The sequence below is a fragment of the Pristis pectinata genome, chromosome 34, assembly GCF_009764475.1.
Source record: "Pristis pectinata isolate sPriPec2 chromosome 34, sPriPec2.1.pri, whole genome shotgun sequence".
Classification (NCBI taxonomy): Eukaryota; Metazoa; Chordata; class Chondrichthyes; order Rhinopristiformes; family Pristidae; genus Pristis; species Pristis pectinata.
This window is the reverse complement of record NC_067438.1, coordinates 11,913,949-11,940,583: the sequence shown is the minus strand read 5'-3', so window position 1 is coordinate 11,940,583 and position 26,635 is coordinate 11,913,949. Positions and strand designations below refer to the sequence as shown.

At 50.6% G+C, this 26,635-nt stretch overlaps 1 protein-coding gene across 1 annotated transcript in view; it reads left to right on the top strand.

Moving 5' to 3' along the window:
- LOC127585877 (complement C4-B-like) overlaps positions 1 to 26,635 on the top strand; it is an 86,969-nt gene that overhangs the window by 46,249 nt on the left and 14,085 nt on the right. The window contains exons 22-34 of the mRNA XM_052043588.1: positions 1,720 to 1,771; positions 2,445 to 2,528; positions 5,604 to 5,807; positions 7,337 to 7,412; positions 9,051 to 9,207; positions 12,719 to 12,829; positions 16,036 to 16,204; positions 17,499 to 17,689; positions 18,353 to 18,511; positions 20,247 to 20,306; positions 21,897 to 21,990; positions 24,444 to 24,600; positions 26,454 to 26,556. Coding sequence (XP_051899548.1) covers positions 1,720 to 1,771; positions 2,445 to 2,528; positions 5,604 to 5,807; positions 7,337 to 7,412; positions 9,051 to 9,207; positions 12,719 to 12,829; positions 16,036 to 16,204; positions 17,499 to 17,689; positions 18,353 to 18,511; positions 20,247 to 20,306; positions 21,897 to 21,990; positions 24,444 to 24,600; positions 26,454 to 26,556 — 1,617 coding nt within the window. The remainder of the gene's footprint in view (positions 1 to 1,719; positions 1,772 to 2,444; positions 2,529 to 5,603; positions 5,808 to 7,336; positions 7,413 to 9,050; positions 9,208 to 12,718; positions 12,830 to 16,035; positions 16,205 to 17,498; positions 17,690 to 18,352; positions 18,512 to 20,246; positions 20,307 to 21,896; positions 21,991 to 24,443; positions 24,601 to 26,453; positions 26,557 to 26,635) is intronic.

Sequence of the window (26,635 nt, the reverse complement as noted above, 5' to 3'; positions counted from 1 at the left end):
TGGCATCTTTCCTGTCACAGGGTGACCAAAACTGAACACAATATTGCAAATGCAACCTCTGTATGACAACTGTAACATAACCTCCCAACTTCTATACTCAGTGCCCTGACAGATGAAGGCCAGAGAGCCAAAAGCCTTCTTCACCACCCTGTCCACCTGTGACACCACTTTCAGGGAACCATGTACTTGTACTCCTGGGTCCCTCCGTTCCACAACACTCCCCAGGGCCCTACTGTTCACTGTGAAAGTCCTACCCTCATTTGTCTTCCCAAAATGCAACACCTCGCACATCCAAATTAAACTCCATTGACCATTCCTTGGACCATTTACCCAGCTGATCGAGATCCCTCTGTAAATCCTGACAACCACCTTTCTTCCTTACTTGTTCTGTGCCCGAGGTCAGCTCTGCGTGGGCACAACTTCATTTTCTCCCGTTTGCTGACCAGCTGTTGACCACATGACCTCCCTTCACTGTGCCCTTTGGTCTGTAGTTCCCTCCATCTTGTTCCAGTCAGAGTGTCCTCCCAAAGCTGATGGGATACTTGACACCTTCTCTCTGGCTGCCTTCCCCTCTCAAACTGGTGGCCCACTGAGGGTTGGGGGGGGGGGCTGATCCCCTCCCAGAGGAAAAGAGCAGAAATACCCCCAGTTTCTGGCATCATGGAGGCCTTTACTGAACAGAAGGGGAGCAATGGTGTTTGGGGAATCTACTGGGGTCGGATAGGTGTTTCTGTGGCTGCAAATGAGACTCCAGGATGGTGTGTTACATCCCTGGTGCAATTAACTGTTTCCCTTACAAAGATGAGAAGATAGTGGAGACATGGAAAGACTTCAAAGTGACAATGGGATTAGTGAAGTATTACCAGGGTGCAAGTCAATTGCTCCCTGAAAGTGGCCACACAAGTAGACAGAGTAGTAAAGAAGGCGTGCGGCATGCTTGCCTTCATCGGTCCGGGCATTGAGTATAAAGGTCGGGAAGTCCTGTTGCAGCTGTATAAAACTTTGTTGGGCCACATATGGAGTATTGTATGTAGTTCTGATCACCCCATTACAGGAAAGCTGTGGAGATTTTCGAGAGGGTACAGAAGAGGTTCACCAAGAGGTTGCCTGGATTAGACAGCGTTAGCTATGAGGAGAAGTTGGACAAATTTGGATTGTTTTTCTGGAGTGTCGGAGGCTGAGGGGCGACCTGATAGATGATTATAAAATTGTAAGAGGCGTAAACAGGGTAGACAGTCAGGGTCTTACTCCCAGGGTGGAAATGTCAAATAATAGAGGCCATAGCTTTAAAGTGAGAGGGGGAAAGTTTAAAGGAGATTTACAAGGCAAGTCTTTTACACAGAGAGTGGGAGGTGTCTGGAACTCGCTGCCGCCGTAAATGGTAGAAGCAGATACGATAGCAATGTACATGAGGCATTTAGACCGACAAGTGAACAGGCAGGTTGTGGACGGATATGGATCATGTGCAAGAAGATGGGATTCGTTTGGATTGGCATCTTGGTCGGCACAGACATGGTGGGCTGAATGGCCTGTTCCTGTGCTGTACTGGTCTGTGTTCTGACTGGAAGGCATTGCTGATTAGCAGAGATTAAATGGTCTGAGATCCAGCTCAGGTTGTGTCCATCAAGGTTCCTACATCAGTGATGCCAATGAACATAATGTCATGTAGTGTCGGTCAGTTTGCTGTTTATTCATGTGGTTCCTCATTTGCTCATCCAGGGAGAAGGTGTCATGAAGACTGAAGAGAAAAGTATCTTTGTTAATCCCAAAGGTAAGATTAGACTGCACTTAGAAGCCCATCTTCCATCATAGCCGACCAAAAATGTATCTTCCCAGCTGATGAAGAATTGAGAGAAAGTTAATGCCCAGGGCTTGTCATTTGAGGTCAGTGAGCAACGTCTCACCTGTAGTCACAAGGTTGTGGCTTCAGATCCTACAGGAAGGGAGCTCTGAACCCAAACAAGGCCTGGTCTCTGAGCTAGGACGCTAAATGGAATGGGGTCAAACAGCACAGGCAGAGGCCCTTCGGCCCACCACGTCTATGCCAACCTTCAATTACTCATCTGCACAGATCCCATTTCCCAGCACATGGTGTTCCTGGGCATTACCTTGACCAGTGGAATGATCTCAGCCATGCTTCCTGGCCCATATTTCCTTCTCATCTAACATCACTGATCTTTCTTTACTTGCATTTATTGCCCATCCTTAATTGTCCCTGAACTCAGGAGGTAGTCAAGAATGAACCACATTAGAGGGTCTGTGGTCACACCTGCCCAGGAAGTAGGCGTCCTTCCTGGAAGGACATTAGTGGGCTCGATGGCACTCTGATCATCTCAGGCGCACCATCACTGAGGTCGTTCCTTCTCCCGCAAATTCCAGACTTCTATCGAGTTAATTCCTTTACGGATTGTGTTTTCATCTGTCTGTGTATTTTTTTTAATCAGTGAGGAGCTCCTATCAGATTTTTGAAGAATTACCAACCAACATGGTCCCGGACACTGACTCCTACCTTTACATTCGAGCCAGAGGTAAGTACAGCCACTGACAAAAGGTGGGCACAGTAACAATGTGTGGCATTCTCCACTGATTATCAATAACTTTCCTTCCTGACACATGAACAGAGGGGAGCAGGAGTAGGCCACTCGGCCCATCCAGTCTGCCCCATCATTCAATAAGATCATGGTGACCCCAACTCCACATTCCCAACTATCATCGGTAACTTTCACCGCCGCCTTGTTTCTGAAGTAAACCTCTGACAAACCGCTGTCCGACCTTCGGGAAATCTATTTACTTCGGCATCTGGCTCACCAGGTAATGTTCGCTGCCTTCCCTTTCAATTCGACAGGGCTCCCGTTTCCCGCTCCCTTTAGACTACTGGGACCCCAATTACCATGTTTCATTTAAACTCACTGGGGCCCAGTTTCCTGCCCCCTTTAAACTCATTGGAGCCCCCGTTCCCACACTCCCTATAAACTCACTGAAACCCCCGTTCCCACACTCCCGGTAAACTCACTGGGACCCGGTTCCTGAACTCGATCTCGACTCACCGGGGCCACTGTTCCCGTGCTCCCTTTAAACTTATCGGGTCCACTGGAAAATATTTTATAATACAGTGTAACATCTACAAAGATGAATTAGGTCAGTGTATTAATCGGGAATAGCATCCAACAGACCCGAAAATCTCCCCGTCCACCACCACCGAAATCATCACTGTGCCAGATTATCGTTTTCCTGTATCGCTGCCTTAAAAGTACTCAAAGACTCTGCTTCCATCGCCCTTGAAGGAAGAGAGTTCCAAAGACCCTCTGAGTAAAAATTTCACCTCTCCTCTGTCTTAAATGGGGGACGCCTTATTTTGAATCAGTAAACCCCCACCCCCTCCTACCTTCAAGAAAGATCCTTTCCACATCTCTATGCTTAACTGCTGGTATACAATTTATATATTTTTGAGAAACATACCATAATATTTTGGAAATAAAAGCAGAAAATGCCAGAAATACCCAGCAGGTCTGGAGACAGAAACAGATTAATAGTGCTCCATCACTGTACCTAGATACCTCTAGGATTCGATCATCACACACTGTTGTGGTGTCACCCTAGCTGAGCACTGGGCAGCTCCCCCAACCAAATAATGACTTCACACCATCTCTGGCTGTGGACAACCTATTGGATGAAAAGCAAAATCTGCAGATGCCGGAAACCTGAGATAAACATCGAGAATGTGAGGAATACTCTGCAGGTCAGGCAGCATCTATGGAGAGAGAAACAGAGTCAATGTTTCTGGTCAACGATCAGAACTATTCTATTGGACCTCGAGCTGAGTTCTGAAATTCCATCAGAAACTCTGCGTCTGCTTCCTGGCAAGTTCTGAGTTGTTGAGAAAGGAGAGGCAGGATGGAAGGAGGAGGTCTATGATTGGTGGAAGACGGGGGTGGATGATAGTTGGCAAGGTTCATATTTATTGCCCCTGGGAAAGTGGTGGTGAGCTGCCTTCTTTAATTGCCAGTGAGGAACATTGTTCCTCAAAATGTTGGGTTAAAGGACTTTGATCCAAAGGAGCTTTGGGACAGGAAGGTGTGTGTCTCCCGTGAGGAATTTTGAAGAGGAGGTGTCCTGGTGGAGGACACTAATGTGTGAGGTATTAGAGTCTCATACAGCAAGGGAACAGGCCCTTCAGCCCATTGAGTCCATGCTGACTGTCAACCATCCCCCGGGTGCTCTGGTTTTCTCTCACATCCCAGAGACGTGCGGGTCGGTGGGTTAATTAGCTGCTGTAAATTGCCCCCGGGTGTGAGGGTGAGGGGTAGAATCTGGGGGGGAGTTGATGGGGGAACGCGAGGAGAATTTAAAAAATGGGATTTATGTGGGATTGGTGTAAATGGGTTCATGATCAGTGCAGACTCGATGGGCCGAAGGGCCTGTTTCCTGTATTTCTCCATATAGCTCATTTATTCTATTCAAACCCATCACAATCTTTTCCAGTGTCTGTCCTTGATCATTGTTCAAAGTCAAAGTCGAGTTTATTGTCAAGTGCACAGGTGCAATGAAAAACTTACTTGCAGCAGCATCACAGACACACAGCATCAGAGACACAACCTTCACAAGAGAAACATTAATTAAACATAAATTATCCAAAATCATACAAGAAAGAACACAATTAGAACGAAATAACAAAGACCGTTGAAGTGCAAAGTGGTCATAGTGTTGCTGTACTGAGGTAGTGATTAGGGTTGTAGAGGTTGGTTCAAGAACTGAATGGTTGAAGGGAAGTAGCTGTTCCTGAACCTGGTGGTGTGGGACTTCAGGCTTCTGTACCTCCTGCCCGATGGTAGCTGCGAGAAGATGGCATTTCCTAGTGCTTCTCCGTACTCAAGTCGAGGTTAGGGCAGCACGGTAGCGTAGCGGTTAGCGCGACGCTATTACAGCGCCAGCGATCAGGGTTCGAAACCCGTTGCTGTCTGTAAGGGGTTTGTACGTTCTCCCCGTGTCTGCGTGGGTTTCCTCCGGGTGCTCCGGTTTCCTCCCACATTGCAAAGACGTACGGGTAGGTTAATTTGGGTTTAAAATGGGCGGCGCGGACTCTTTGGGCCGGAAGCGCCTGTTACCATGCTGTAAATAAAATCTAAAATTTAAAAAAAAAGTTTTATGTAGGCACGGTAGTGTAGCAGTCAGCATAACGCTATTACAGCGCCAGCGACCCAGATTCAATTCTGGCTGCTGTCTGTAAGGAGTTTGTACGTTCTCCCCGTGTCTGCGTGGGTTTCCTCCGGGTGCTCCGGTTTCCTCCCACATTCCAAAGACGTACGGGTTAGGAAGTTGTGGGCATGCTATGTTGGCGCCGGAAGCGTGGCGACACTTGTGGGCTGCCCCCAGAACACTCACTGTGTGTTTCGATGTACATGTGACTAATAAAGATATCTTATCTATTGTCATGTACGGTGAGGTACAGGTACAACAAAAAACTTGCTTGCAGCAGCATCACGGTCCGACAGCACGCAGGGCGTAAATTATACGTATGTTAGAGATATAAAAACTGCAAAACACATTAGTGCAAGTTAAAAAGATTTACGGGAGACCCTGTTCACTGAGGACTTTTCTTTCAGGCGAAGTGCTGGGGGAAATGGTGGACAGCTCCTTGGATCCAAAGGCAATTGACCAGCTCATCCAATTGCCAACGGGCTGCGCCGAGCAAACAACAAGCCGCATGGCGCCCGCTGTGTTCGCTCTCAACTACCTGGACAAGAGCGAGCAGTGGCTCCCCCTGAAAGCCGAGCGGAAGGACGAAGCTCTGCGACACGTCGACTCAGGTGGCCACGGGGTGCTACTCTCCTCGACACACACTGCTGTTACGTGCAGAGCACAGAGCAGTACAGCGTGGGAACAGGCCCTTCGGCCCACAGTGTCTGTGCCGGACACAATGCTGAGTTAAACTAAATCTGTTCTGCCTGCACGTGATCCATATCCCTCGATTCCCTGCATATCCATGAGTCTGTCTAAAAGCCTCTTATCGTATCTTCCTTCTCTACCACCCCTGGCAGCCCCTTCCAGGGCACCCACCACCCTCTGTGGAAACAAACTTGCCCCGCACATCTCCTTTAAATTTTCCCCCCGTCACCTTAAATGCTCGTCCTCCTGTATTAGACATACCTGTGAAAAAGACTCTCTCTGCTCTATCTTTGGATCTCAGAATGTTATTAACTTCTATCAGGAACCAAGGTGACAAGACATCTTTAAAAAGTGACAATTGGAGAGTCATCCAGCAGGGAAACAGGGCCTTCGGTCCATCGAGTCCATGCCGACCAGTAACCACCCATTTACTCTAATCCCATTTTACTCTCCCCACATTCCCATCAACTCGCCCCCAGATTCCACCCCTAACCCACACACTGGGGGCAATTTATAGCGGACAATTAACCCACTGACCTGCAGGTCTTGTGGGAGGGAACCGGAGCACCCGGGGGGGGGGGGAACCCACGCGGTCACAAGGAGAACGTGCAAACCGCACACAGCGCCGGAGGTCGGGATCGAACCCGGGTCTCTGGGGCTGTGAGGCAGCGGCTCTACCCGCTGCGCCACTAAGATTTCCACAAGGAGGGGAGGCCGAGGGAAGGAGGGGCGTGTTGGAGAAGGGGAAAATGGGGACAGAGTGGGTTGGCAGGGGTCGGGGGGGCAGACAGTGGGAGGGAGAGGCTGAGGAGCGAGGCAGAGGAAGGGAGGGAGGAGGAGTAGTGAGGGGGAGGCAGGGGGAGGGGAGGGAATGGTAGTGAGAGGGGAGAGGTTATGCGGAGAGGAAGCTAAGGAGGCAAGGGGAAGGCGGAGGAGGGAAACCGTAGGGGAAGGAGGCAATGGCAGGGAGTGATGGGCAGAAGAGAGGGGGAGGGTGGGAGAGGAGAAAGAGAGGGAGGAGGGGAAGGAAGGGCGGGGAGGGGAGGATGGGAGAGGGAGGAGGACAGGAGAAGGGAGGGAGGGGAGGGGAGTGGGGGAGGAAAAGAGGGGGAGGGAGGCGGAGGGAACAGAGGAAGTGGGAGGGGGGAGGATGGGGAGGGGAGGGGAGAGGGTGCAAGGGGAGGGAGGGGAGGGGAGGAAGATGGGAGGAGGGGGAGAGTGGGAGAGGGGGGAGGGAGGGGGAGTGTGTGTGAGGGGGAGGGAAGGAGGGAGGGAGCTGCCTCTTGTCCAGATTTTGCTCCTCCAGTACTTACATCCATGAGACAATGAACTAAAACTCTCACCGTTAGTTTTATGGATGTAACTTTGATGCCGTTGACCAACCCAGTTGTGCAGGATTTGATGTCACTGTTTGGGAGCACGTTCCTCAGACCCGGTGTTCCTTTCACAGGATACAAGCGGATTCTGGAATTTAAGAAGCCGGATGGTTCGTACGCCGGATGGAGTCGTAATTCCGGCAGTACCTGGTACGTTGATTCGGTCTCCAACTGAAGCACGTGCTCTGGTATCTGCCCTGCCTCTGACCCCTCTCCCGGTCTCAGCAGGACTCAGTGACCAGGAGAGCAATGGTGATGTGACCGTGCTCACAGATAGACCGCTGGACCCCTTGGCCTACAGAGATGAGGTCACATCCTTCCCTCAGAACTAAAATGCAAGCAATTAAATACATCCAAAATTAAGATTTGTCTTAGTAACAGTAACCATGAAGCTACCAGATAGTTATAAAAACCCATCTCGTTCGCCAGTGTTCTTCAAGAGAGGAAATCTGTTGTTCTATACGTGACTATATGTAACTCCCTGTTCATCATCAGCAATAAGTGCAGGGATCACCAGCAATTCTCCAATCTTTCAACATTTGTTGCTGCAAGAAGAACTTGCTCCAACCTCAGTCTTAAATGACCATCCCCTGACCTTGTAACTGTGTCTCATCTTTTGAGGTTCTCCCGCTAGTGGAAACATCTCAACATCTACCCTGTCAAAACCCCCGTCAGGATCACCCCTCATCCCTCTAAATACCAAACAGTACAAGTTGAACTTCTTATACCTGGTTGTGTCTAAGCCTCTCACAACCTTCCCACCCCAGGAACTGGACAAGTGACTCTCTGCTGAACTGCTTCCACCACCAGTATATCCTTCCTTAAATAAGGTGAACAGAACTGTGCCCACTTTAAAGTTGTTGTTTGCTTTTTAAATTTTAAGTGAAAATAATGCAACAAAGTAGTCCACATGCTGAGTAGTCCCCATTTCCATCCTCCTCGCTCTCCAGGTTCCATGAACCCACTGCACACACAGGTCACCTCTCCTCCCCCATCTGGTTCTGGTTTCACTGCCATGCACCTCTCCCCTAATGGTTCCCTTTGTCATCTCCTTTAAGATATCTTTCTCTTTATTAGTCACATGTACATCAAAACACACAGTGAAATACATATTTTGCGTGGAGTGTTCTTGGGGGCAGCCTGCAAGTGTCGCCACGCTTCCGGCACCAACATAGCATGCCCGCAGCTTCCTAACCCGTACGTCTTTAGAATGTGGGAGGAAACCAGAGCACCCGGAGGAAACCCACGCAGACATGGGGAGAACATGCAAACTCCTTATAGGCAGCGGCCGGAATTGGACCTGGATCACTGGCGCTGTAATAGCGTTATGCTAACCGCTTTACTTATCAGAGTCAAGCACTGGTAGCCCCTTGTGTTCCTGCCTATCTCCCTCCGGCAGCTGTCTCCACCCTTCACCCTCCTCTCCCCTCCCCTCACCTCGCTCCATCTGCCTCTCATCTCTCTCCCTCTTTGTCTGCCTCCACCTATCACCTGCCACTGTCTCCCAACTCCACCCCCTCTCCAATCCCCACCTTGAACAACCTGCCCGTCATCTTCCACCCCTCCTCAGTCCACCAATCACCTCAGACCTCCCCTTCTCCTCTCTATACTGCCCGTCTCCCCCTCTCCACTCTCAGTCCCGACGCAGGGTCTCGACCCGAAACGTCGACACTTCCCTTCCCCCCACAGATGCCGCTCGACCCGTTGACTTCCTCCAGCAGATTGTCGGTGGTCTGCACACTCGTTGGCTTTCCAGCTCGATAACCCCTTTCCTGGTCCACTTGGCAGGTTGACAGCATTTGTTGCGAAGATACTCTCAATAGTTCAGACGCAGATCGCTGTGCGGACTGAACACATTCAAGAATCCGCCTTGTACTTGGTGAGAGGTCAGGATGACACCGGGTACTTCATGGATCTTCACCCAGTGTCCAACCGACAAATGCAGGTTGTGAAAACGTTTGTATTATTCGTTTCTCTGCAATTTTCTCTCGTTATTCGTCTTACTGGCTTCAACAGGGGCTAAACTCAGGTGGCCTTTAAAAATCGCTACACCCACCTCACCCCTCAGTCCCGCTCGTCTCCCAACAGGTGACATTAAGCTCAAAGTGACCTCGATGGTCATAGTCATACAGCCCATGTCTGTACTGACCATTGAGTAACCATCCAACAAATCCTGTTAGCCTTCTGTGCCTTGGTGCTTCATCTACGTGTTGTGAGGGTCTCTGCCTCCACCACCCCCTCAGAGACTGCGTTCCAGATTCCAGTCACCCTCTGGGTGAGAAAAATCTTCCTCAGATCTCCTCTAAATCTTCTGCTCCTCGCCGTAAACTGATACCCTCTGATTATAGGCAACAAATATCTATCTACCTTATCTACGCCCTTATAAATTTGTACATCTCTCTCAGGTCCCCCCTCAGTCCCCTCCATGCCAAGGAAAGCAAACCCAGCCAATACAGACTCTCCTCGTCGCTGGAACGCTCCGTCCCAGGCAACATCCTGGTGAATCTCCTCCGCACCCTCTCCAGTGGAGTCACATCCTTCCCACAGTGTGGTGTCCACAAATGCACGTAGTCCTCCAGCTGTGGCCTCACCAATGTCCGATGTACCTCCGAGACCACAGGCCAATGAACACAGGGAAACCCTGGGCTGGACTTTTCTCTCCTTCAGGGGGTCTCTTCTCTCTGCTCCTTTGACCACTTTGATTCTCCCTCTCATTCTGCGAGCAACTTTAAACATGAAGTGTTCCCAGTTGAACTTGCTGCCCAGATCACTTCAGCCAGGTTTTTGGGGAAGTGGCTCAGATTTAACATGGACCTTTGACAAGGTTCCACATGATATTCTTGGCAGCAAAGTTGAAACAGATGACAGAAGAGGAACATTGATAGCTTGGATACGATGTTGGCCAAGCAGCAGACAGGAGGGTGTCCTGGTGAATGGTTGTTCACGGACTGGGGGGGCACACTGAATAGTGGCGTTCCACAGGGATCAGCGTTGGGACCATTGCTTTTGTTGATTTCCATAAAAGACCCAGACTAGGAGTGCAAGCCACAGTTTTTAACTTTGCGGATAACACAAGACTTGGCAGTGCTGTGAACCGTGAAGAGGCCAGTGATAGACTGCGGCAGGGGATAGACAGGCTTGTGGGGTGGGCAGGTGTACAGCAGGTGAAGTTTTATGGGGAGAAATGTGAGGTGATGTATTTTGGCAGGAAGGACGAGGAGAGGCAACGTAGAGGGATGGATACTGTTCTAAAGGGGTGCAGGATAGAGGGAGGTGGGGGTCAGTGAAAGCGGGCGGGGTGAGAAAGTGGTTAATGAGGCAGACACAGTTCTGGGCTTTATCAGTGGAGGCAGGGGGTATAAGAGCAGGCAAGTCATGCTGACCATGGATAAAGCACCGGTGTGGACTCAGCTGGAGAACTGAACTCGGTTCTGGTCACTGCAGTAGAGAAAGAATGTGAAGGTGTGAGAGAGGGTCCGGAGGAGAGTTTATGAGGGTGGTTCCTGGGCTGAAGGGCACAGTTACAAGGATAGGTCAGAGAGGGGGGGACTGTTGTCTTTGGCAAAGAGGGGAGGTCTGATATACAATGATGAAGGTTCGGTGGCAGCGTGGACGATGCGGGCTGTTCCTGGTGGTGGAGGGCTCGCCAACCACGGGTCACGGGGAGAAAAGGAAGGGGAAGGGAACTGAGTGACACAAGGAAGGATGTTCTATTATGCAGAGTGTGGCGGGAATCTGGACCCCACTGCCTGCAGATGTTCCATTGTGGAATTCCAGAGGGAGCCGGATAAATCCATGGTGGAGAAAGATGTGTAAGGCAGCTGAGGAAGGGTGCAACTGGATAGTCGCTCTGGCAGAGAGCTGGCACAGAGATGATGGGCCAAATGGCCTCCTTCTGTGCTATAACCATTCTATGACGGTTGCCCTGGTGACTTTTCCAACACTGAAACTTCCCAACGGTAGGTGAGCCGGGGAAACAACCTGAGCCATTGGCCACACCCTTCCCTGGGGAGTTGAATGGGTCTGTGCTCACTGACGTCCCTCCCCACCCCCCACCACCCCTGGACAACCCCTCACCCACATATCCCACGCCTGTCCGGTCCTGATGTCCCACACCCATCTCTGGACCTGGTCTAGGTAGCAGCAGTGTCCTCTGTTGGTCCAGGGAGAAGGCCCCAGCCCCAACCCTCCCCTGAAACCAGTCGGGTCCCTCCCGAACTTCATAAAAACCGCCCGAATTCTCGAATGTTGGAGACTTGTTAAAAACCATTGTTGAAATGAATCATTCAAAAGAAAAACTAAAAACCTAAAACATGAACACGTAAAAAGATAAACAGAAAAAAATCTAAAATTTGAATAAGTAAAAAGAAAAACTAAAAATCTAAAACTTCAATAATTAAAAACACTTAAATAATACAGCGTAATTCAGAAGAAGTCGCTTACTTCCTTCAGTGTGTCCGATGTCCTTGGCTGTCAGTCACCAGTGAAATCAATGTTGTGGTTGGTCTTACATTGTGTGGGGATTGCACTGGGATTCACTCGGAATAGAACATAGAACATAGAACAGTACAGCACAGGAACAGGCCCTTCAGCCCATGAGGTTGTGCTGAACTAATTAAGCTAATGACACCTGATCCCTTCTGCCTGCACATGGTCCATATCCCTCCACTCTCTGCACATTCATGTGCCTATCTAAGAGCCTCTTAAACACCTCTATCGTATCTGCCTCCACCACCACCCCTGGCAGCGCATTCCAGGCACCCACCGCTCTCTGTGTAAAAAACTTGCCCTGTATATCTGCTTTGAACTTTCCCCTTCTCACCTTAAATGCGTGTGCTCTATTATTAGACATTTTGACCCTGGGATATAGATGACGTGATGATCTCTTTATTGGTCACATGTACATCCAAACACACAGTGAAATGCATCTTTTTCTGTAGAGTGTTCTGGGGGGCAGCCCACAAGTGTTGCCACACTTCCGGCGCCAACATAGCACGCCCACAACTTCCTAACCCGTACGGCTTTGGAATGTGGGAGGAAACTGGAGCACCCGGAGGAAACCCACGCAGACACACGGGGAGAACGTACAAACTCCTTACAGACAGTGGCGGGAATTGAACCCGGGTTGCTGGCGCTGTAATAGCGTTACGTTAACCGCTACACTACCATTCCTGCCTGGTACCGGCTGTTTCCTCTCATAATTTTATAAACCTATCAGGTCTGGTGGACGATACCACAATGAGCTGATGGATTCTAAGTCCGTCAGTAAGTCCTGGAGTTGGTGCCTTTTAAAGGGAAGGACACCATGCAGAACCACCAGTAAGTGGTCATCAGGTTCCAGCCCACTGCCCACAACCAGACCAAGGTGGTATTCATTGTAAGGAAGTTCTGCCAAGAACTCAGGGTTAACACTGACTCTCTGTGCCAACCGACTGATCTCTCAATGTTTATTCCAGGGTGGAGTCGGCAGAGCAGGAAACAGAGTTCCCGTGACAGCTTTTATCACCATCGCGCTGGTGAATTCTCTGCCGTCCTTTATGGACAACCCTGGTGAAAAGCGACAAGTGGTGAGGCTCGACCCAGACCCAAGCATCTTCGCCGGGGGTTTGTCAGTGAAGTCGGTGGGAATGGAAATTGGGAGCGCTTGGCTTTGCTGGCACTTTTATCAAGTACATGAACGGTCCCCTTCAGTCTGTGTGGTGAAGGTGCTCCCATGTTGCTGTTGGGGTGGGTGTTTCAGGAGTTAGATCTGGCAAAGACGAAGGATCAGCGATTAATTCCAAGTCAGGATGGTGTGTGACGTGGAGGGGGACCGGAAGTGGTGTTGTTCCCATGCACATGCTACCCTTGTCCTGCCTGCTTTGGGAGGTGCCGTTGGAGTAGCCTGGGTGAGTAACTGTAGTTGATCGGCCCCTTGAGGTGGTCAGGAGCTAATCCTGACTTGCTCTTGCAGCTGTCGTATTTATGTGACTGGTTGCATCACTGCCTGGTACGGAGGCTCCAAAGTGCAGGGTTGCAAGAGGCTGCAGAGGGTTGTAGCCTCAGCCAGCTCCATCATGGACACAACCCTCCCCACCATCGAGGACATCTTCAAGAGGCGATTCTTCAAGAAGGCAACATCCGTCACTGAGGACCCTCACCACCCGGGACATGCCCTCTTCTCGTTACTACCATTTGGGGAGGAGGTACAGGAGCCTGAAGACCCACACTCAACGATTCAGGAACAGCTTCTTCCCCTCCGCCGTCAGATTTCTGAACGGTCCATGAACCCATGAACACTACCTCATTATTCACCTTTTTTTTGTAATTTGCAGTTATTTTGTCTTTACCCTGTACTGCTGCCGCAAAACAACAACTTTCACCTCTCACAAGTCAGTGATAAAAAATCGGATTCTGATTCTGATATGCGGCTTATCCAGTTGAGTTTGGGATCAGTGGGCTGTTGATGGTGGGGGACTCAGTGATAATCACAGAGAAAGTTGTTAGGTGACAAGTGGGGTGGAATTCAACTCCAGATCAGTACTGAGTGGCTGAAGTGAGCACCAAACCATTCCAGAGAAAGAGAGTCATGGTCCACAGAAACAGGCCATTCACCAGCCAACCACCATCTGCACTAATTTAACATTAATCCCCATTTTTTAAATTCTCCCCACATTTCCCAACATCTCCCCCGAGATTCTACCCCTCACCTACACACCAGGGACAATTTGCAGCGGCCAATTAACCCACCGACCCCGCACGTCTTTGGGATGTGGGAGGGAACCCACACGGTCACAGGGAGAACGTGCAAACTCCACACACACCCAGACAGCGCCGGAGGTTGGGATCGAACCCGGGTCTCTGGAGCCGCGAGGCAGTGGCTCTACCTGCTGCGCCACTGTTTATGAAGCAGCCCATGCCTGCAAGTAGCAAGCAACAGATAACGTTCAGGCATCGGCTGTCACGTGGCAGGTAACGTTTGCACCATGCAAGTGCCGGACAAGGACCAAGTCCGACAAGGAGAAGGTGTCCACCCACCTTTGACATTCACTGTCGTCCCATTACCGAGTGACCCAACATTAACGTCCCGTTGACCCAAACCTCAACAGGATAAGCCACATAAACACGATGGCTGCAGGAGCAGGTCAGGGTCAGCTCCTGACACCCCAAGGGGTGTCCACAAGATGCACCGCAGGTAATCACCCTGTCTTCTCCAACAGCACCTCGCAATCCCATCACCTCTACCAACCAGGAGGACAAGAGCAGCATGCCCATTGGGAACACCACCACCTCCTGGTTCCCCTCCACGTCACCGACCATGTCACGCACCACCCTGACTTGGACACACGTCGCCGACCCTTTGTGGCCACTGGGTCTAACTCCTGGAAGCCCCTCCCCAACGTGGGGGCACCTTCACCACACAGACTGCAGCGGTTCGAGAAGGCAGCTCACCACCACCTTCTGGAGGGCGCTGGGTGTGGTCTATAAATGTTGGCCTCGTCAGTGCTGCTGGGACCCCAACAAAGTCATCAATTAAAAGAGGCTTTTGTCCTTTGATGTCCCCGTGCATTGCTTGGTACTTTGACTGGGCACCACCTTCTCCAGGGCAACTAGGGATGGCCAATTAAATGCTGGCTCAGCCTAAGGCACGGTGAAGAACATTTGTGTTGTTTATGAATGTTTGCAAAGCCCATTTTACCAACTGGTGATGCAGAGATTCCAGTCCCAGCTGAGGAACTAAAACTGAGTTGAGTTAATCAATCTGGACTGAAGAGCGAGTTTTGCCCCATGTGGCTCATTGGGTTCTTTAGGGGTTTCTGGTGGTCAAGGTCGTGGGTTTGGCAGGTGCGGTCGGAGTAGCCGAGGCTGGTAATTGCAGTGCATGTTGTGGATGGTACTCACTGCAACCACTGTGGCTGGAGAACAGACCAAGTGGGCTGCTTTGTCCTGCAGGGTGCTGAGCTTCTGGAGTGTTGTTAGAGCTGTACTCATCCACTGGACAGCATTCCTTCATACTCCAGACGTGCCTTGTAGACGGTGGAAAGGTTTTGGGGTTTCAGGAGGGGAGACCTTCCCTGGCTCAGTCAATGTGTCAACTTTCAATGTGGACTGCCATCTGAAATAGCCCAACAATCTCTCGGTACAGGGTCAACTGGGTGTGTGGTATCACCTACAAGAATAATTGATAGATTGGTTAATTGGTTTATTATTGTCACATGTACAGTGAAAAGCTTCGTTTTGCATACCATCCACACAGGTTATTCCAAACATAAGTACATCGAGGTCAGACAAGGGAAAAGCAATAACAGAATGCAGGATAAAGTGTTACAGGTACAGAGAAAGTGCAGTGCAGGCAGACAATAATGTGCAAGGGCCATGACGAGGTAGACTGAGAGTTCAAGAGTTTATCTTTATCATGCAAGAGGTCCATTCAAGAGTCTTATAACAGCAGGTTAGAAGCTGCCCTTGAGCCTGGGGGGGGCGTGTTTTCAGGCTTTTGTATCTTCTGCCCGATGGAAGGGGGGAGGAGAGAGAATGTCCGGGGTGGGAGGGGCCTTTGGATATGAATCACTCGAAGAGGTAACTGAAATCTTGGTGAAACATAGTATATTTCAGAATTAAGATACCATAGCGATTACAAAATTATATGGAAATGTAGATGACTTCGAGTTATCTTGTTCCCCACATGTTTCTCAATGGCCGTAACAGAACCTGTGTCACTGCCATGGAGATGGTGGGTACCACAGTCTGACTCTGTTCATTCATTTCCCCCCAACCTTCTCGTCCGCTCCAGGAAGATGGCATCAGGAAGGCAGCAAAGTACCTCTTTGACGAAATTGAGGATATTAAGAGACCGTACGCACTGGCCATCACCTCCTACGCTCTCGCCCTGGTCAACCCGACTAGCTCTGAGGCAAAGGTGGCATTTGCCAAGCTGATGGAATTGGAAACTTATGACAAAGGTAATCTTCCATGTCCCATGGCTGTCGGAGTAACGTGCTGTTGTGTGTCTGAAACCAGAGGCCATGGGTTTGGGCTCGGGGTAAGAGGCCTCGAGGGGATCTGAGGAAGACATTTTTCAGCCAGAGGGTGTTTGGTATCTGGAACTCACTGCCTGAGAGGGTGGTGGACACAGACCCCTGCAACGGAAGGAGTATCTGGACGAAAACTTGAAGCCCAGGGCGGAGAAGGTTATTCATCGTGATCCATGCTATAAATGGGACTAGTATGGTTAGAAACTTAATGGTTGGCATGGACATGATGGGCCGAAGGGCCTGTTTCTGTCCTCTGTCACTCTTTGACTAACACTACCTAATTTACTCCATTGAGAATCCACAAAAGATGACATCAGTGTGTTGACAGCCCATGAGAACAACATGTATCCAGTTGAGGGCTTATATTTCTCGTCTCCTTCGGTCTTCTGTCACAACATCCAGCTGCTTCTTCAATAATTCTGGTTCCTCAGATGTCCAGTGAGTGACACAAGCATCGGCAGAGTTCTGAACAGGGAAGCAGGGCAAAGCTATGGATCAGCTGCGGATATGGGGGGAGAAGCGGCTGATGGAGTTTAATCCGGGCAAGTGCGAGGTGTTGCACTTTGGGGGGTCAGATGTAAGGGGAAAGTGTAGAGTAAATGGCAGGACCATCGGGATCCACTTGAACTGTTGGACGACCTACATTAATGCAAGACACTGTCCCGACCAATCCATCGGAAGTCATTCACATGGTCGTTGCAGAACCAGTCCCCCTTGTATTGCTATGTTCCTTACCGATGAACCAGACTGCAATACTGTCACGCCAAGAGGTTGCTGTCCACAAAACCTTGCGTCTTCTGCATCTGTCCTTACAGTCACAGAGTAATACAGCACGGACACAGCCCTTCGGCCCACTGAATCTGCGCTGACCATTTAGCACCCATTTTGACTGATCCATTTTTATTCTCCCCACATTCCCACCAACTGCCCCCAAGTACCACCTCTCAGCTACACAACTTACTGCGGACAAGTAACCCACCGACCCGCAAGTCGTTGGGGCGAGGAAACCGGAGCACCCTGGGGGGGAAACCCACCCGGTCACGGGGAGGACGTGCAAACTCCACACACACACAGAGCGCCCGAGGTCGGGATCGAACCCGGGTCTCTGGGTCTGTGAGGCAGCAGCCCTACCTACTGCTCCAGAGTGCTGCCCAACAGGTCTTCCTGTCACCATAATGTGTTGTTCCTCACAATCTGTGTGTGTGCTTGAATCACGGAACAGAAACCGATTCTCGCTACTGGAAGGTCAATCCAAGAGTAGATCGAGCACCACAGGCGTCAGCTATGGAGGTGGAGACCACGGCCTACGCACTGCTCGCGGCCGTACGCATGGAGGAACTCCATTATGCCAACGCTATTGTGAAATGGTTAACGGAACAACGGAACTACGGTGGTGGATTCCGTTCCACCCAGGTATACCTCGCACCCACCAGTCCACGGGCCCATTCCATTCCGTGCACGTCCAACAACAGGTGTCACACTCTGCTCGGGGAGCAGGACTGGGCCACTGTCATTTAGTGAGACCTCAACTCCTCACTGCCCTTGGTGACCTACCACTCCCTCACTTATCAGGAACCTATCTCCCTCTGCCGTAAAAATATTCAAAGACTCTGCCTCCACCGCCCTTTGAGGAAGAGAACTCCAAAGACTGACGACCCTGTGAAAGAATTTTGCCCCTTCTCTGTCTTAAATGGATGACCCATTATCTTTGAACAGTGACCCTCACTTCTCGATTCTCCCACATCCTCTCCACATCACCCTGTCAAAACCCCTCGGGATCTGATGGCTCAATTGAATCTCCTCTCACAAGCCTAGTCTGCCCTAAGTTTCCTCTGCAGGATGGATCAGGGCATAACTGCCAACCTTTCACCCAGGTTTAAGCAGAGGTTAAGCCGAAAGAAAGGGCATTTGCCAAAGATCCACAGATAGAATGGGCCATCCATGGGAGGGTCGTAGCTGTACCTGGTCCCATCACTTGTTACAGGCAGCAGTCACGTCAGTCAGTTGGAATGAATCAATTCATTGGCCAGCGGTGACCCCCCTTAAACTCGGACTTTCTCTCTCTTTGTTGCCAAGGATACGGTGGTTGCCCTGGAGGCTCTGTCTGCGTACAGTATTGCGACCTTTCAGCCACAAGAGATCGACATGCAGTTTACATTCAGTAGCCCTGGGAGAAGTGGCAAGAAAATACTCAAGTTGCAGAGGAGTAACGCACTGATTCAGGATGAGCTAAAGGTAGGAATGGGATCTGAAGACAGTCCCAGGGTTTGGTACCAAGCTTGGAGAGGTTTTGCGGTGTTTCATCTGCAGAATGGAAAGAATATTTCGAAGTCTAACAGTGTACGAAGTGGGTCCAGAAACACCCTCGTAACTTCTGCCTTCTTTTGATATTCTTCGGGGAGGAATTCCTGAAGGAATTAGAACAGAGAACGTGGAACAGAACAGCACGGGAACAGAACATTCTGCCCACACTAACTGTGCTGAACCCTTCTGCCTTCACGTGACCCCTATCCCTCCATTCCCTGCAAATCCATGTGCCTGTCTAAAAGCCCCTTACACACCACTATGGTATCTGCTTCCGCCATTCCCCCTGTTCCAGGCACCCACCACTTCCTGGGTACCTTTCCCACTTGGAATTTCTTTGGAGGAGTTGTCAGAAAAGGTTTTCATTGAGAGGGAAACCCTGCAGCAGGACGGTTGACCGCCCATTGCTCAGGAGTTGCCGTCACACAGCAGGTGAAATTGGGAAGGTGCAGAACTGGTGGGGAACCCCGTACCGGACAGTCAATCCGGGCGCGGATGTGCGGAGGTTTGGGAAACAAGTGAACGGGAGGTTGGATGTGCAGCAGGCAACTGAGACAACGTCCCCTACTTTGTGCCTGTGCCCACTGTGCACAGGGCTCCTTGAGGATGGAGCTGAGTGTGGAGGAATGCAATGGTCCAAGTCCCAGGTTCGATCCCGACCTCCGGCGCTGGAGTTGGTGTGGAGTTTTAACCTTCACCCTGTGACCCCGTGGGTTTTCCCCGAGTACTCCAGTCTCCTCCCACATCCCAAGGACTAATTGGGCTAATTGGCCGCTGTAAGCTGTCCCCAGTGTGTGGGTGAGAGGTGGAATCTGGGGGGAGTTGCTGGGAACGTGGGGACAATAAAATGCGATTGGTGTTGATGTGGGTAAGTGGGTGCCTGTTGGTTGGCATGGACTCGATGGGCTGAATGGCCTGTTTCCATGTGGTATAACTCTGTGACTCTATGAATAAGTTGGCTCCCAGTGCAGGAGCACATTGGATTTCCCAATGAATCTGGGACCAGTTGGGTTGGATCCTGACCACGGAACCCACACAGTCCCAGACGGTTCAGAGAACAATAATCTGTGTGTTGGTCTGTTGTCCATTTACACAGTCCTGTCACATCACCCATGGCTACGTTGTTATCCTGACTGGTTGCATCACGGTCTGGGACAACAATTTGAATGTTCAGGAACGTAAGAAGCTGCAGAGAGTAGTGGACTCAGCCCAGTACATCACGGGCACATCCCTCCCCACCATCGGGAGTATCTACAGGAGGCGCTGCCTCAACGAGGCAACGTCCATCATCAAAGATCCCCACCAACCAGGCCGTGCTGTCTTCTCACAGCTCCCACCGGGCAGGAAGTACAGAAGCCTGAAGTCCCACACCACCAGGTTCAAGTATTCAACCATATGGTTCTTGAATCAACCTGCAAAATTCTAATCACTACCTCAGTACAGCAACACCATGACCACGTTGATCACTCTGCACTGCAATGGACTTTGTATTTTTGTTCTATGTTCTTTCTTGTGTAATTTATGTTTAATTTATGTTTTTCTTGTGAATGCTGCTTCTCTGATGCTCTGTGCCTGTGATGCTGCTGCAAGTAAGTTTTTCATTGCACCTGTGCACACATGGACTTGTACGTGTGACAACAAACTCGACTTTGACCTTCCTTTTCAGTTCCCGCTGGGCGACAACATTAACATCGAGCTCTCCGGCTCAGGCAATGGGACACTCACGGTGAGTAAAGGGTCTCCAACTCTTACTTGTGCCTCTGAATTTATTTGTTTGAATCCTGCGCAGAACGAGGACATTACTGGCAGGGCCAGCATTTAATGCCCATCCCTACGCGCCCTCGAGAAGGTGGGGGGGGGGGGGGTGAGCCGCCATCTTGAGCCACTGCAGCTTGAGCCGCCATCCTGAGGCGCTGCAGTCCTTCTGGTGAAGGTGCTCCCGCAGTGCTGGTGGGGAGGGAGTTCCGGTGACGTTGAAGGAACGGTGACTGATTTACAAATCAGGATGGTGAGAGACGTGGAGCAGTGATGCTCCCACACACCTTCTTGGTGGTGGAGGTCCTGGGTTCAGGAGGTACTGACGGAGTAGACTGGGCAAGGAATTGCAGTGCACTTCAGTAGATGATACACACTGCAGTCACTGCGTGCGGGGGGTAAAGGGAAGGAAGGTTCAGGGTGGTGGACGTGGACACAATCAAGTGGGTGGTGTCCAGCTAACTGAGAGAGAGAGCCCAAAACCAGGGAGCCATATGTACAACCTCACTGATAAATGGAAACTAATTCAGGAGAAACATATTCTTACCAGATTGTGGAACTTTTGCCAGTGCAAAGTGTTTGAGATGAGAGAGAACCCTATCCGGATGCGTCACAGCTTGGTGTGGCAACTGCTCTGCCCAAGACCACGAGAAGTTGCTGAGGGTTGTGGACGCAGCCCGGTCCATCACGCAAACCAGCCTCCCCTCCATGGAATCCGTCTGCACATCCCGCTGCCTCGGGAAAGCAGCCGACATAATCAAGGTCACCTCCCGCCCCAGACATCCTCTCTTCTCCCCTCTCCCATCGGGCAGAAGATAACAAAAGCTTGAGAACGCGAACCACCAGGCTCAAGGACAGCTTCTATCCTGCCGTTATCAGACCCTTGAATGGACCTCTCCTCCGCTGAAAGATGAACTCTTGATCTCCCAATCTACCTCATCGTGGCCCTTGTACTTTATGTGCCTCCCTGCACTGCACTGTCTCTGTAACTGCAACAATATATTCTGCATTCTGTTTTTCTTTTTACTACCTCGATGTACTTATGTGTTTGAAATGGTCTGTCTGGATGGCAGGCAAACAGAAGCTTTTCACTGCATCTCGGTACATGTGACAATAAGACACCAATTCCAATACCAACTCCAGATACTTCCAAGAGAAGCTCACGTCATTTCTCATATTTCTCATGACATAGAAGGAGGCCATTTGACCCATCAGGTCCGTGCTGGTTCTCAGAAGGACCTCATCAGTCCCATTCCCCCACATATTTCCCTGTAACCTATTCTCCCCCCATTCCCATTGACCCCCCCAGATTCTGCCACTCACCTGCACACAATTTACGGTTAACCTACCAACGCTGGGAGGTGGGAGGAAACCGGAGCTCCCGGGGGAAACCCACGGGGACACAGAGGCAGCACCCGAGGTGAGGATCGAACCCGTGTCGCTGGAGCTGTGAGGCAGCGGCTCTACCCGCTACGCCACTGGGCCGCCTTTGTCACAGTGAATAAAAACTCAGGTGTAGTCACTGCTCATTTTAACTGGGATTAATCTGTGGAATTTGTAGATTCTGAAATCGTACCAGGTTTTGGAAGAGACCAGCAATACCTGCGGACATTTACGGCTGGAAGTATCGGTCCGAGGCAAGGTGGAATACGCAGGTGAGGAATGGGAGACACGGCGTTCAATGATTCAGAGGCGTAGGAGACCATCGGCCCATCATGTGTGTACTGGTTCAGTTGTAAACTGGTCCCACCCTCCCGGATCCTGCACATTAGTCTGCAGTTCCTCATCCCAGCCACCTCTCCAACTTCCCCTTACCATGGTTTACAGAATCAGGTAACACCCTGTTTCCGAGCTGGTCATTCCAGATCCTTCAATCACAGTTGGGGTGTTGAGTACAAAGGTCGGGAGGTCATGTTGTAGCTGTATAGAATGTAGTCCACATGTGGAGCACTGTGTGCAGTTCTGGTCACCACCCTACAGGGAGGATGTGGCAGCTTTGGAGAGTGTGCAGAAGTGGTTCGTGAGGATGCTGCCTGGATTGGAGAGTATTACCTGTAAGGAAAGTCTTGACAAATTTGGACTGTTTTTTCTGGAGTGTCGGAGGCTGAGGGGAGACCTGATGGAAGTTTATAAGATTATGAGAGGCATAGATAGGGTTAATAAGAGTCCTTTTCTCCCCAGGGCAGAAACGTCAAACACTAGAGGGCACGAGTTTAGGGTGAGAGGGGGAAAGTTTAAAGGAGATGTGTGGAGCAAGTGTTTCACACAGAGGGTGGTGGGTGCCGGGAACGGGCTGCCGGGGGAGGTAGTGGAGGCAGGTTGACAACATTTAAGGCAGGGAACAGAGGGATTAGTTAGACTGGCATTGTGGTCGGTGCAGACAGGATGGGCCGAAGGGCCTGTTCCTGCGCTGTTCTGTGTTCCGTGTTCTGTGATGGCAGCTCTCCCAGGTGAAACAACTTTCCCTCTGCTCCAGACCGCTGCCCTGGGATAACCTTTCACCAGCTGAGTGCAGTCAGTTCCTGAGCAGGCACACAGTGCGAGGCTTCAGTTAACGGTGGGAACATTGCCCAGGACTTTTACCGTCAAGCATTGGCAGGAATAAAAGTTGCTGGAACTACTCAACGGACCAGGCAGCAACTGTGGAGAGAGTTACAGAGTGAGGTGATTGCCTCACATCAGTGACCTTACATCAGAATTCCCTGTTTCCTGGTCCATCCACTGATTCCCACCCACTTCCACGTTCAAGGATGCCCCGAGCTTCAGGCAGAATTTGAGTCTCTGGCTCTTTGTCTCAGTGGGAACCCCTGACATCAGTCAGGTTGGCTTCAATAAAGAACTAGGGAGCACGGGTTTAAGGTGAGAGGGGAAAGGTTTAATAGGAACCTGAGGGGCAACTTTTTCACCCAGAGGGTGGTCAGTATGTGGAACGAGCTGCCAGAGGAGGTGGGTGAGGCAGGTTCATTAACAACATTTGAAAGGTACTTGGACAGTTACATGGATAGGAAAGGTTTAGAGGGACATGGGCCAAATGCAGGGAAATGGGACCAGCTTGGATGGGAATCTTGGTCGGCATGGAGCCGTTGGGCTGAAGGGCCTGTTTCCGTGCTGCATGACTCTGTGACTCTCTTTCATTGTCTCTAACCTTCTCTCCCACCTCACAGCACCAGGGCTCAGTGAATGAACGAATAGTTCGGGATTCTGATGAAATTATATTTATAAGTTCATATTTCACATGGCCAGAAGACCGTTCAGCCCATCGAGTCTACGCCAGTTCACAGAGCAATCCCATCAATCCCTGTGACCTATTCTCCCTCACAGGCATTAACTCCCTGCTGACCCTACACCAGGCATCATTTCCAGGATCCGATTAACCCACCGACCCGCACATTGTTGGGATGTGGGGAGGAAACCAGAGCATCCGGGGGAAACCCACCCGGTCACAGGGAGAACGTGCAAGTACTAACTCAATGTAACTGCACTGTGTAATGAATTGATCTGTACGATTGGTTTGCAAGACAAGTTTTTCACTGTACCTCGGTACAAGTGACAATAATAAACCAATACCAATACCAAACTCCACACACAGACAGCGCCGGAGTTCGGGATTGAATCCGGGTCGCTGGGCATTTCCCACAGCCGGACACCGCCTGCGCTCCCGCATACGTGATTGGATATCTGCGGGCGGTGGAGTTGGCCGCGGGAAGAAGCTACACCTCAAGACTCAAGGGGACTGGTGCCGCTGGCATAAAGCTGAGGGGCCAGGTGCGAAGTGCACCCAGCACGTCGACGGACATTTGGGAGAGAGGCTGGGGTGAGGGAAATTAAGTGGGGCATGCGGGAGGGTATGGATGGGATTGGGCTGAAAGCTGGCATTGACATGACGGGCTGAATAGTTACCCTCTAAGCTGCAAGGAAATGTATATCCAGTGACCTCCAGCTCACCTCTGGATCCAGGATGCCAGTCAAGGCACACGAGGGTCAGAGATGAGCTGTCAGGCAGAGAGAAGACATGGCTCTGTTCCTCGCTGCTTTTAACCTCTCTCGGTGATCAGGGACTGCTGGTCGACGTGCGCCTTCACTGACAGTGAGGTCTCCTTCCCCACAGCTCAAGAGGATTACTTAGACTACGGAGATAACGGGGAAGGCTTGGCAGCGGATCAACCAGTCAGTGGGATCGGCTGGTTCGACCTCCGATCCCGGAGAAGGAGGCAGGCCCCAGCTGCGGATAATGCCGAGATCCTTTATTACGAAATCTGCTTCTGGTCAGTGTTACTGAGCCTCTGTCACGGGGAGCTTTGGATCAGAAGTAAAGAGAGCGCAGTGGTATTGCGACTGTGTTGTTGGGTTTACGGTCTCATACACTGTGTTAATGGCTCAGGCACAACAGTCTAACCCAGGCCATCTCATTCATTAAACTGGTCTGAAATCAAACGTCACACGGAAGTATTGATCTGTGAAAGCCCATCGCAAGGGTGGCGCTGCGGGTAGAGCTGCTGCCTCACAGCTCCAGAGTCCCGGGTTCGATCCTGACCTCTGGCGCTGTCTGTGTGCATGGAGTTTGCACGTTCTCCCTGTGACCACGTGGGTTTCCCCGCAGGGTGCTCCGGTTTCCTCCCACATGCCAAAGACATGCGGTTCGGTGGGTTAATTGTCCCTAGTGTGTGGGGGGAGTTGATGGGAATGTGGGGAGAATAAAATGGGATCGGTGTCGGATAAATGTAAAAGGCTGGCTGATGGTCAGTGCGGACTCGCCGGTTTCCGTGCTGTGTAGCAGGATTGGTGTAGATGTGGGTAAATGGGTGCCTGAGGGTTGCCATGGACTCGATGGGCTGAAGGACCTGTTTCCGTGCTGTATAACTCTGTGACTCTATGACTAAGATGCCTCCCAGTGCGGGAACACATTGGATTTCCCAGTGAATCTGGGACCAGTTGGGTTGGATCCTGACCATGGAACCCACACAGTCCCAGATGCAGACGGTTCAGAGAACAATGATCCGTGTGTTGGTCTGTTGTCCATTTACACAGTCCTGTCACATCACCCACGGCTATGCTGTTATCCTGACTTGACACACCATGGTCTGGGATGGCAGTTTGAATCTGCGGGGACGTAAGAAGACATCACGAGCACATCCCTCCCCACCATCAGTAGTACAGGAGGCGCTTCCTCAGGAAGGAACTCAGCGAGTCGAGCAGCATCTGCGGGAGGAAAGGAATCGGTGACGTTTCAGGTTGAAACCCGACATCAGGACTCGTTTAAGAGCAAGTTCAGCCAGGCGGATGAGAGTGTTGGTGGAGGGGAACTGGTGGATCGTTGTTGGAGCAGGAAACAGAGGGCTTCAGGAGGTGTATAAAGATGGGACGTCCAGGGTGTAGATGAGGTGATGGGGGCGGGGGCATCGGAATTTGTCAAAATTTTCCAGCCTATCGGATGTTACTTGCATTAATACCCCAGCACACTTTTAATTCACTTTTTTTGGTAAAAGTTCCATTGAACACTGTGTGGGCAACGGGCCCCAGTGAGAGGGAGACAGAGTGACGCAGAGTGTGGCAAGTGAGCCCCCAGTGAGTTTAAAGAGAGCTCGGGAAATGGGGCCTCAGGGAGCTTAAAGGGAAGTAGGGAACAGGGGCCCGGTGAATTTAACGGGAGCTCCGGAAACATCACCCAGATGCTGAACCATCGGGATTTCTGAACAATCGGATGCGGATCATTGGAGTTTTACCGCAATGCTTTTGCACCATTGCTTTAACAATCAGATATCGGTGTTCCATATTTTGTTCTGTCCTGTTTGCTTTCTGTACACCCAGTTCCAATCTGGAGTTCAGTGCACACCAAAGCTGTAAAGATAAGTTATTAATTCACCTGTCTAAAGGCTCTGGTCAGGATTTGTTTCAAATTAACTGATGTTCCGCTATTTAAAACAAATGTGGATCAAAAAAAGCCCTCGAAGTAACGTCCTGCCATTGCATTCAGCAAGGTTTGCAGTTTGTCTGGTTGAAGTTGTCCTACTTTGCATTCACTTTGTGTCTACAATAACCAGTTTCATTTTGGCTCAGATACCAATGGATGAATGTTGGGAAGGAACTAATTCAGCCTTTATCCGTCTATTTCCCAAAGGCACGTGGCTGATGGAGCCAATGGTCAGGAACCCTCAGGAATGGCGATCGTGGACATCTCCTTGCTCAGTGGATTTGAGCCTGATGATAGGGACCTGCACAAGGTCAGGATTTCTCTGTTGCCAAGTAAATAACACATGATAAAACACTCCAGAAGATGACTTTGCCCAACAACTATATTTC